Source organism: Suricata suricatta, chromosome 10 (genome assembly GCF_006229205.1).
Source record: "Suricata suricatta isolate VVHF042 chromosome 10, meerkat_22Aug2017_6uvM2_HiC, whole genome shotgun sequence".
Taxonomy (NCBI): Eukaryota; Metazoa; Chordata; class Mammalia; order Carnivora; family Herpestidae; genus Suricata; species Suricata suricatta.
Window position 1 is genome coordinate 100849444 of NC_043709.1, and position 12307 is coordinate 100861750.

General features: G+C 55.6%; 1 protein-coding gene across 2 annotated transcripts in view; it reads right to left on the reverse strand.

Moving 5' to 3' along the window:
• Positions 1 to 12307, reverse strand: part of TSPAN9 (tetraspanin 9) — a 193634-nt gene that overhangs the window by 6252 nt on the left and 175075 nt on the right. For both annotated transcript variants that reach the window (XM_029954674.1, XM_029954673.1), the window contains 3 exons: positions 951 to 1142; positions 472 to 546; positions 57 to 158 (listed from right to left, as the gene is read on the reverse strand). In XM_029954674.1, coding sequence (XP_029810534.1) covers positions 57 to 158; positions 472 to 546; positions 951 to 1142 — 369 coding nt within the window. The remainder of the gene's footprint in view (positions 1 to 56; positions 159 to 471; positions 547 to 950; positions 1143 to 12307) is intronic.

Below are 12307 nucleotides of genomic sequence, written 5' to 3' on the forward strand. Positions count from 1 at the left end.
TCCTCCCTGCAGGCCCCAGCCCCCACCCCCTCCTCCCTGCAGCTCCAGCCCCTCACCTCGGCTTGGATAATGTTCCAGGCGTTCTTAAGCCCCACGTTGTTCTCTGTGTTGTACAGCAACAGGCCGTCTTTCAGGTCCTTCTTGGCGTTTTCATTTACCTGTCAGGTGGAGGGCAGACCCCTGAGTCTCTTCTCTAAGTGCTCAACATAGCGATGTTTGAATACTTTTGGTGATGGGGAGCTCACTAATGCCAGAGGATTCTATTTCCTAAGACTACACAGGTAATAAGCTCCACATACCCCCCGAACTCACCTTCCCTGTGCTCCCCCCACCAAAACCTTTCATCTGGGCCTCTCCCAGCTCTCCTGCCTCCATCCTCCTTCCTCAGAGGTACTCTCTGTCCCTGCTCCCCCTCTGGCTTGTCCTGACCCCACCCCACGTGTAAGGCCCCTCGCTTCTTGTAAGGCCTACCTTGTCCATGTAGACAAAGAAGAGAATGAGTAAGATCAGCTCTGCTAGGAGGATGATCAACAGGACGATGAAAAACTGGAAGGAGAGAGTGTCGGTGTGGGCACGGCCAGGGACGGGGTGCACACAAGGGCTAGGGAGGCAGGGGACAGGCAGCACCTAGACAGGACTTCCCACGCATGGGAGAGGCCAGCAATGGCTCCTGAGGAGTCCCTGGTTGCTAAGGCAGGGAGATGAAGGAGACAGACAATCAAGGAGTGGAAGGGATAACTAGGGCCGGGATATCCCATCATGAGGAAGAGGGGTGCGGTCGGGCAGAAACCATTCTAGAAATAGTTTATGCTGGGCATCAGTAGGCTGGTGGTCGTCCCAGGCCTTGCCTGTCTTGGTGACCCAGATGCAGGGAGATGGGAGTTCAGAGGGTTGGGGCACGGAGTTCCCTCACACAGAGTCAGAGGGTTGGGGGCGTGGGGTTCACTTACACTGAGGAGGAGGCACTTGTTTTCCTTGATGGCCCCCAGGCAGCCGAGGAAGCCTGTCACCATGACAATGGTGCCTATGGCGATCACCAGGTTGGCTGCAGACAGCGAAGGGAAGCTGGGGGAGAAGGTGGCAAAGTTGCCTTGGGACACGGATAGCCAAATGCCCACTCCGAGCAGCCCACAGCCACAGAGCTGGAGAGAAAGGAAAGCCGTTAGATCAGCACTGCTCCTGTGTTCATCTCTGCAGAACCCGAAAGGCTGCATGTCCCCAACTCAGGGACCAGAAATGGGTGAGGATGGGGCCACAGGTCAGATATGGCCAGGGACCCTAATCACGTCAGCTGTGAGACCCAGACAAACCCTCGGCCTCTCCACGTCTCGGTCTCCACATCTGGCAAATGGCATCATGCTAGCTTCGCGAACCTCCTAGGGTCACTCTGAGGATCAAATTTTAAATGAATCCTATAACAAACACGGAAGGTCCCAGACAGACACACTCCACTTGTCAGCAGAGAGGCATTCAGAAAGGAGGCCGGGAGGAGGGGCACAGTGTCAGGGAAGGAGTAAGGACTCGTCTCTGGGGCTGGGAAAATTGTCCGAGTCGTTTCTCAGAGCCGGACCTGCCGGCGACCGTGTCCTCCTGCCCTGTCCAGAAGGGCCATTTGCCCATTCTTCTCAGGAGCCCGAAGAACATATTTCCCACAGATGTAAGGAGAAAGGAACTCATCGGGCCGGCCATGAGAAGCCATCACTGCCTTTGCCCTCCATCCATATGAGCCAGCAGCCCGCGCTCTGGGCCTGAAAACTGACTCTCCTCCATGGCCCCCCTGGGCCTGCGACGCCACCACTTTACCCGGGGACGCTTGGGTTTCACTGGCTGCGGGTCTCCACAGCTGCCTTGTTTTACACTCCATATAGCTGACATCACCCACGCCCTCCGGCCCCGAGGAAGTATGCTGAGTCTGAGGAGCCAATCAGTCAACCGATATTTATTGAGTACCCACAGCCTGCGGCGTCCTGTGCCAGAAGAGCCACAGCCACTTTCGAGACCTGCCTTCCTGGGACCTTCGTGCTGCATAGACGGGAACTATAAAAAAGTAGCATCGACCCCACGCAGTATACACTGGTGCCAAATAAATAGTACAGGAGTTCAGAGGAGGCAAACACAGTCCTGGCCCAAGATGTTGGCTGGAGGAGGCAGTCTCTAGAGGGCAGGCGGCTTGGGGCAGGTGGGGGACGAGGACATTCCATGCTGGGTAAAAGCAGACACGTAAGGGCTCGGGAGGCACAGACGAGGATCTGACACCCGGCTCCAGCTTTTCCTGGTAGTGCGACCTTGCAAACTCCTTTTACGCCCGATGGGAAGGACACTGCCCACCCTCTGGATTGTTGGGGGAATTTAAATGGGAGAAAGCATGTGAAGTACATGGCCACTGCCAGGTGCTGGTCTCTGAAAGGCATTTGCTGAGCAGCACCCGTGCGCCAGGGGCTGTGCTGCGGCCCAGGAATCGAGCCACCCCTGCTCTCGAGCTGCTCTAGCCCCAGAGGGGAGACACTGACGGACCAGCGGAGACAAGGAGGCTACGAGTAGGCAGAGAGCGGTTCTCACATGTGTGCGCGGAGGCTAAGGGGGAGAGGCACAGGCTGCCCCTAGCGGGTGGCCTTTTCTTCCCCCGTTCAGTCCACAAACCCAAACTGAGCACCCTAAGTGCCAGGGCCTATTCTACGTGCTGGGGCAGAGGCGGGGAGCGGCACAGACAACCCCCATCTCGTGAACAGGCTATTCTTACAGGGTACATGGCGCTACATGAGCAAACAAGTAACAGAATCTCAGGTGATGGCACGTGCGGTGAAGAAAAAGGAAGATGGCAGGAGTTAGAAAGTTTCGGGGGACACAGTGGTCAGGAAAGTTCTCCCAGAAAGGCAGCATTTGAGTAGGGACCCAAATAAAGAGGGGAAGTAGAAGAATGTTCCAGATAGAGGGAATAGCAAGTGCAGAAGCCCTGAGGTAGAAATGAGCCTGGCCAGCCCAGGGGGGAGCAAGGTGTCCAGGAAGCTAGCTGCACAGAAGGAAGAAGATGACAAGTGGTAGGGGACCAGTAGGCGGGGTGGCAGGGGACAAACGAGAAAAGATCTTGCAGGCATCAGTAAAGAAAACCGGCGTGGGATGCCCCTAGGGCTGGAGAGTGACGTGACTTATATTTCCAATAGATCTCTGTGGCTGCTGCTCCGAGAAGACCCCTGGAGGGCAAAGGGGGAACCGCAGAGCACAATCAGGAGGCCACGGCAGGGATCAGGCAAGAGCTGGGGGCAACCCACGCCAGGTGGTTCTGAATGAGGTTTATCTGTAAGGTAGGATTGACAGGACTTGCTGGGATTTAAAAGATGAGCAGGATTTTCATAAATGAGCAACCAGAAAGGTCGATGGCAGGATGAAAGAAGTACGGGTATTCCCATGTATCACTAAACCAGAGGTGGTTCAAGGAGCTGGGGAGGAAGGGGAGGAAGTGAAGCATTGGTCCTGCGCCTCCTGCACCCGCAGCATCCCACTGGAACTACCTCAAGGCTCTCGAGGAATGGGCACACTCAGGCCTAGAGCATCCACCCCTTGGGGTATCTATCCACCAAGCTTTGCAGGGGGGATGGTTGCCACCATCCCTGTAGCCACTAGGTGGCGCTCCAGGCTGGGTCAGAAGCTCTGAAACTTTCCTCCAACTTCTGGGACTGACTTTTTTCAATCTGGTCAGTTCCTACACTGCCGTCTCAATTTTTCTTTCATTAATCATACCATGGAAATTCATGATCTTCATGCTGAAGATTTATGGCTCTAAAAGCCAGAGGCTGAAATGATTGAGAGGAAACCCCATGGCTGCCAGGTCAGTCACTACAGGTAGAGGAGCCTGTCGTTAAAGAGACATGGACTTGGGACCCCTGGAGCTGCAGGATGCTGTTACCACCCTGCAGTGGGGACACCGGGGCCCCTAGGACCCTCCTCAGTCACGGTGCAGTTTTCTCCAGAAGCCAGTTCCCACTGGGCCTGGCAGGGGCCCCTCTCTGCTTCCTTTCTCCACCTCCTTCCTGGGAGAACTGCCATGAGGTCCAGGAGCCTCTATCTCGGAAAACCTTAGTGGTTCAGAAATTCCCAGGACCTGGTCATCTCTCTCAAAATGGACTATGATCTTGTTCCATATGCTTCGAGTTGGTGTGCAAGCTTCCCAAAGCCCCACCCAGGAGCCGCCCTCTACCATAGTAAGAGAACGGCTCTGTGGCTCTGTCCCCAAATCTGCTTCCTTTCTCACTTCCTGTCTGAGGTCCCACTACGCCCCAGGCTAGACCCCAGCCTACAGGTTTGGGCAGTCCCCACACACAGCCTGTAGTTAAACCCTGGGGTGCAGGGGGCTAGCTGAGTGAATGAGGCCCCTGTGGTGCACTCCAGGCAGGAAGAAAATGAACAATCAGGCCCTGAGCTCACAGATTAGGACAGCAAGGCCATGGCACCGCCAGGCCGGGCCCAGACCTGGCTCCCTGGCCCGCCTTTGGTGTGGAGCCCCTTTTGTACCCCGACTCTAGGAGACTGGTCAGTGCATGCCGAGCCTGGGCCAACGGGTGGAGGGCACTGCCTTAGCCCCCGCCTCACGCCCAGGTCCCGGCCTTGCTCCCCTGCCTGCCTCTGGCCTGTTTTCAACCCAGCCTGCAGAGAGCTGCCTGAATCCTTTTTCTAAGATGCTGCTTTCATCATGCTGCTCCCCTGTGTGACCTTACAATTCTTTAGCTCTCTGAGGCCCAATTTCCTTTAAAACGTGGGATTTGGACTAAAGAATTTCTCAGGTCCCTGCCAGCACAGACTTAGCCAAGCCTGAGATGTGATGCTCTCATGTCCCTGCCTCGACCCAGAGCGATGCTGCTCCCCTCCAGACACCTGGCAGTGTCTGGGGACATGTTTGGCCCCCACAACTTGGAGGGGGTCCTACTGCCATGTGAGTAGAGGCCAGGGTTACTGCCAAACAACCTACAATGCATATAGGACAGTCCCTCACCATAAAGAACTATCCAGCCACAAATGTGGATAGTGGGCAAGAAACCCAGAGGTCCACCCTCTGGCCATCACTCCAGGAAGCAGCCATCACAGAAAGAACCTGGTGTATTCCCTCCATGGAGGTGGAGCATGTCCTGGTTCTGAAAGGGACAGTCATACGTGGAAGGAGTAGAGAGCTGGCGAGACTCTATCCAGGGAGCTGGTGAGAACCGGGGCAGGAGCAGGGAAGAGGTCAATGTCTGCTGCATGGCAATGAACAGGATGGAGGAGATGACAGCAGAAAAGGCTTGCTGGGCAGGAAGGCAAGAAGACAGGAAGCAGACCTCTGAAGCCAGAGCAAGGGGCAAAGGAGGGAGCGACAGGAATGGGGAGGGAGGGGAGCACTGCCCCACGAGGATGGTGCCCAGCACAGGAAGGAGACAAGGTCTGCAGTGCCAGAGAACTTAGCTGGTGGCATTCGGGAAAATTCCCTTCCAAAACCAGAGGACTGTCTCAGCTAAGATGACCAAGCTACAGTCACACGCAGGGCAGGAAGAGACTCCGAGGTGAGGCGGGTGACTCAGGGAACCACGATCTAGCCAAGGTTAGCGCTGAGCAACCTGAGATCAGGACCCCTCTCCAGGCAGGGGGACCCAGTGACCACTGTGACCACCACGCCCTCCTGCCCCCTGCCCCCTCCTCCCACAACCAAGGGCATTTCTAAGTACTTTCAGTTCAGCACTCCAAATAAATCCACATCCAAATGTGAGAAAACAAGCCCCTACCCTTGGGCTTGCCCGTGACCTGGATCTCTCTGAGGAAAAGAATCGGGTCTGTTTTGTTCACTTCTAACTCCCCAGAGCCTAGAACAGCACCTCACCCTTGGCAATGCCTTTGGGTGTCCTTCCTATGGGCTCTCCTGTCCAAGGCCCTTCACGGACTCTGCAGAAGAAGAACGTACAGGCCCTTTCAGGGGGGCATCTCAGAGTCGTCCTGGTTACTGTTGGGCCCATCTGCCAGATGCATAGCCGGTAAACTGAGGCCCAGCCAGGCCACAGCTGTATAGTGAACAAACACTCCAGACCCGCTTCAGTCATGAAGCCTGCTGTAATTAGCTGAATACCCCTGTGGCATTTTTCTTCATCTTCAGTTTGAATCATATTGATTTATAGTTTTAATATATGTTTCTGCCTCGTGTCTTTATGTATTTTTCATGCAGGCATCCCATTTCTTGGGGGCAGGGGAGTCCTGTGATTTCGCCTTCGACCCAAACTCCCTCCTTATCTTCTACCCCTCAGAGCACAGGATAGCCACTCCCTGTGTCCCCTCTTAGCTGCCAACCATCTCTGCCCCATGAGGGGGTGGCCTTCTGTAGGGGTGACCTCCCGTGCTAGGGCTGGGCCCAGAGCAGCGCATCAGGGGCCTGCCCAGCCTTCTGTGCAGACTGGCTACCCACCCCCCACTGAAACACCAGCACTTCCCGAACCAGGCTCACTCTCCTCCGTTCCTCTTCCACGGAGGGCCTAGAACACGCCTGGGATACTCCATAAACACCAGCTCCATGGACGGACGGATGGATGAATGGATGGATGGATGGAAGGAAGGGAGGGAGGGAAGGGAGGGAAGGAGGAAGGAAGGAGGAGGGCCCAAGCAGGCCATAGCCCAGGAACAGGACCAGACCCAGACACACGAACCCACCTGAATAAGAAGCCCCTCATACATGCCCTCGTCCCTATTCCTAGAACCCCCAAGTGCCCCAAGTTACTCCCAACTCAGCCCCTGGAGTCCCTCATTTGCCTGTGTGACTTGCCTGCTCATCTGCCCCCCGCAGCCTCATGTGTCTCCGCAGAGCCCCCCAACACAGCCCCCACCCCCACCAGCCTCATCGCCTCTGCCTTGCAGGAGCTTTCCAAACACTAGGTCTCAACACCCCCCAGCGCTCTCTATGAGCCAGGGCCAAGAGCAGCATTTAATGGCATTTAATAAATTAGTGGATGTGGAGAATAAAAAAGAAAACGAAAACAACTTTAGTTTCACAGCCTGACGTGCAGCTAGTAATGGTCCTGCCTGGTCCTAGGAGAAGCCAGCCTGCCAAGAACTGCATCACAAGGAAAAGCGACAGTACATCAGCACCAGGAGTGCCAGTGCGGCCGCTACTTTGTATTTCAGACACCCCTTGCCTCCAAGGGGCCTGCGGCTCATTCAGTGTCACAGCCATAAAGGGGGGGAAAGGAGGAAGCCAGACAATGTCTTTGCCAAAGTCACCCGGCAGGCAGGAGGATCGGAGCACAGAAAGGAGGTGGCCTCCCCTAAGAAGTCTCCTTTGTGAGGCTGGCCCTGGCCCCCACAGACCAGCATCCCCACCCCCACCCCCCGTCCGCGCACCCCAGGGTCACAGCGCTTAGCACTCACCAACAGTCAGTACACACCGTTCCGTCTTTGTGCAATTCTGGGTCCTCAAGAATCCTTTCTGATTAACTAAAGAACACACTTCCTTGTGGCTGACGTGCACCTGCATCAGTCCTCGCTTTGCCCAAGCAGCCACCGAGAACACGTGTGGCAGGCTTTTAAATATTGGAAGGCCTGTATCTCACCGTCCTTTCCCGAGTCTTCTGGTCTGTTCAAGGGCTTTCACATCTTTGTCTCTGAGTCATCCTCCACTGCTCATCCCTGTCCCACACTCAGAGTTAGGTTCCAGCTACTGAGGGGACAGCACAGAGTACAAAGATACCCCTCTCACCTCCTACACTCTGAGCCCTATACCTCTAGTAATCCAGCCTAAGCCCTCACTAGCTTGGTGGGCAGCCCCCACCCCCCATGGTTTGGGCTCACATAGAGCTTGTGCATAATTTAAAGTGAAACAGCAGGACTCATCGGTCATTCCTTTTTTGACCCCACACTTTCTCTCAAAGCCTCCAACTTCTTCACATCTTCACCTCGCAGCCCCCAATATCACCAGCTTACATAGGTGACAGGGAGATCACACCCATATTTCTGAGCTGAATTCTCCTCCAAATAAACATTACATAAAGCATTTGCATATCTAGAACCCAGTTACATTTTGATTATTGCAGAATGAGGTTATTTTCTCAGATGGTTCTCAGAGAGAGCATTTAAACCTGGCCAAACTTCAGGGACACTGGTTGCTGCAAGACTCGGAGGCTAACGGACCTCTTAAATTATATGTTTCCGGAGTCCACTTCTCCCCAGAGAACTGTGTGGAGACACTTGAGACTGTGGTAACGCCCCCTTGGCCGTTGCCTGGGGACGACTCACCAGAACCCCTGTCAGGTCAGAGTGGCCACGGGTCCAGTCAAAATACCTCTTGTGCCCTCAAACTCTAAATGTACATGACGATGAAAGAGTTCATGGAGACTTTGAGGACAGCCCCTGGCCGCACTCCAGGGGGTTGGAGGCCTTGGGTGCGGGCAAAGGTGCAGTCACCAGCAGTCCTGGCCCCCAGCTGGCCGCACAGAGGGGAGGAAGCTGAGTTTGCCAAAGCACTGCCCATCTGTCTGGGCTTCCTGGCCAGGCCTCAGCACGAAGGGCATATGCCCTGCCCAGGGACTCACTCGAACCAAGGCATCTGTGGGACTCCAGGGTGACCAGCCCTGGGGGCAGAGACAGTGTGGGTCCTGGGGCTCGGAAGAGTGCTGGGAGCAGGCCTAGGCCCTGATACAGCTGACACCCAGAGAGCAAAGGGCAGGGGCTAGAAATGGGAGGGAAGGGGTGTCCACCTTGTGCTCCCCCTTTAAACTCCGGTCTTCTGCAACCACTCCTCTATCTGGGAGAAAGGCTTGCAGTGCACCGTGGCTCACCTCCCCCACCTCCACCGGCACCCCAGCCCCTGAGCCTTCTGGAAGCCTCTAATCTGACAGCAGGTCCCAGATTGACATTTTCAGGTACCGGCATCTTTCTGCCTTCTCAAACTAAGCAGGGGGAGGTGGGTGGTGGGGAGGATGAAAAAGGATGTAGAGACAAGCCCAGAACCCCCTTTCGGGGTCCAAAGTGGGCCTGAGGCTGCCAGAAGAAAGCCTGCGGAACGGCCCCAGAAGGACCACAGAATGATGTGTGGCTGGGATGCCAGAGAGCAGGTGACACAGAGCCGCTGCCAGGCTTGTGACGCAGGAGTGATCGCTCACCAGTCCATAAACATCGATTCCCACCACCAGTGCGGCTTCCTGGGGGGCCAAGCGCAAGCCAGGTGCTGGGGGGAGGGGCCCTCGGGAGCACTCATAGCCACCGTTTCCTATGCTGACCCCAGCCCCTCCCGGTTGGCTCACTGCTGGCAATGGGAGCTGGGGCCCCCGACAGGGAGATTCTGCTCAAGGACCAGGACAGATTTCGCACCGAGACCACGTGGGTGTTTCACCCTCTCTGGGAGCACACAAGGGGAAGCAGGCTAAAGGCTGAAGGGACAGGGGCATGCCCAAGAAGAAGGCTGAGGGTCCTGCTTCGGCCCCCTCTAGAGGCCCCATTCCCTGAGCTAGCTGGCAGGCTGCCCTTTGCTGGGTCAGTGTGGGGAAGGGAGTGGGGGAGGATGACCCGTGGACATGTCTTTTCCCCAAACTCCAGAACTTGTCAACACTCAACAGGAAGCGGCTTGGAACCTGAGGCCACTCACACCCAGTAACAGTCAGGGTGCTGGGGTCAGAGAGGTGCTGTCTTTGCTGGGGTGGGGATGGTGCACCCCCAGAGCCATGACCACCTGGGCAGACCCTCGGGGACTCAGCCTGGGACCACAGTCGGAGGCACATTCTTAACTCCCAAGGTCGCCGTAAATCGGGAGGGAAGGCGCCAAGGACTCCGAGTAGCTTGTCAAAGGAGTCTGGAGAAAGGATTTTCCAATCACCACATATTTTTTTCCTTCCTGCATATGTTTTATTTTGTGCCTCTGGGGAGAAAGGCCCTTCTGACATCATCAAAGTGTGGAGAAGTACGTGAAGCCAGGCTGCCCTGGGAGGCAGGGATGGGCTCAGGATGGCAGCCTTCAAGGGTCATGGTGACAGCAGTGGCCACCTGGGCTTCTCTAAGGAGGCAGGGCGATGTGCCGTGCGGCTCTGGCCAGCCACCTGGCCTCTCGGAGAGGATGCTCCACTAAAAGGGAGAGAAACCAGCCCCCAGCACTCGGGGACGCAGAGAGGATGAATAGGATTATGCCTGCAGAGCACTTTGTGTTCCTTGGAATATAAATACCGTACAAGGTGCTGGGCTATTATTCAAACTCCCTGGAAAACACAGGGGAGCAGGACAAGGATCCCTTGAATTCCTATCACATCTTTCTGGCAAAGAGCTCAAATGAGACTATAACTCATCCTGGGCCACGGGGAAGGGGGCGGGAGCCGTTCTCCTATTTGAGGGAAGTGCCCCCACCCCCACCGCCATGGAAACGTGTCAGTTACTGGGGCCTCTCAGCGGCGAGGCTCCTCCATGCCACCTGTCACAAATGGACGCCCTTTTAATAATCTTCTACAACACAAGTTCAGCAAATAACACTCTGTAATTACACGTACAGATATCCAGGAAGATCGTGGCTGACAACCAGGTCCATCTGTGGCCCCAGGACAGCCATCCACACACTTCCGCGGCAACCCTGGGACGTGGCCGACACATGACTGGTCTTCTCTCCAGGGATCCTGTGCCCACAGCCTGATTATTTACACTGCCAGATGGGAGCCGTGTCCACCAGGCCAGGATTTGGCATTTCTAACACTCTTTGTGGGAGACATGGGCTGGTGATGGTCGGGTCCCTCTGCCAGAGATGGTGTCAGCGCAGCAGCCCTAGAGACCACCTGAGTCCCCTCTCTGCTCTGTGCCAAGCCCTGCCCACCTCTCCATCCTCCTGGCAGAACGGGGACCACAGCCCTACTATTATTCCACACGTGCATGCAATTCAGGTGACTCTGCTGACAGCTGCCTGTCCAAGGTCAGGGGGCTCATTCATGGGGCAGGTGGGGGGAGCTGTGCCTCATGCCTTGCCCCTGCCCCAACCTCCCTGCATTAACCCTTCGATACCATGCCTCTGTGCCTCCTACAGACCTAAGAAAAACCCAAGACCTCACTGTGTTAAACCTTTGCAACAAGTTTCTACCTCAATCTGAGTCAAGGTAGATGGGAATGGGGTGCTGAAGAGTGCAGGGACGCCGGAAGAGGTCAGAGCGAGGGAGAGAAGCAGTGGGATTGGATCGCTGACCGCAGCCCTGCCGCCTGGCTTGCGTGGGGTGGTGTGGAGGCGGGGCCAGGGAGCAGGGAAGGTGGGCAGGGAGTGCGCTGCACTCCGGAAGCCACGCCCCCTCTGCAGGGAGGGGTGTGCACCTGGGCTGGGGCTGCCCAAGTCCAGCCAAGGGAATGCAGCTACTTAGCTGACTTTGCCAGAGGTATGCAAATTGTTGGCTTTGCCTCTCCAAGCAGCAGCAAGAAGGAACACAACAAACTGGTCTGGAGCTTGACAGACCCTCTTTTAGTGCCTACATCTCCACAGGAGTTTGTGCAACTAATCACAATCCTCTACCGTTCGTTTTTCTAGCATGTTCTTTCACATCCACGGTCTCACACACGCAGCCCCAAAAGCCTCGGGAGGAGCTGTTGCCCCACTTCACAGATGAGGGAGTTGTGGCCCATGGGAGTCAAGCCCCCTGCTCACGCGGTGCCTCAATCCAAGTACAAGGGACACGAGAAAGGGCTTCGGCTGACCCACCAGGAGACGGAGCTGCACAGTAATCCACACAAGCAACTCAAAGGCCCTCCACTTGTTAGAGAGCAGAAGCACGGAGCGCCTGACCGATGACCTGTTCACTGAGCCTTCTGCATCGGTCTCTCACCAGGTGCCTCCAAGGTCTCTGCCCTGAGCCAGGCATCGCGCTGGCCACGGCCACACATGAGCCAGAGACAGGGTCACTGCTCTCGAACATCCAAGCCAGCTGGACCAGCAGGTCGGGGTGATAAAAACCAGCCACAATGGAGAACGGCACCCGTCTGGTGCTGAGTGTCAGGTCAGGGCGACGAGGCACCCCTCTGGCCTTGGAGCCAGGTAGACTGGGTTCAAATTCTCAAAGCCTTCATCTACCATCGGATTGGGGGCGGGGGAGGGAGGAGTGTCTGAAAACAATGTTCCCAGTGCTTATTTTTAAATGGGGGATTTGTTACAGAAATCAGTTGCATTCCTATACACCAAAAATGAAGCAGCCGAAAGAGAAATTAAGAAACTGGTCCCATTCACGATTGCACGAAAAACCATCAAATACCTAGGAATAAACCTAACCAAGGATGTAAAAGACCTATATGATGAAAACTATAGAAAACTTATGAAAGAGATCGAAGAAGACACCAAGAAATGGAAAAA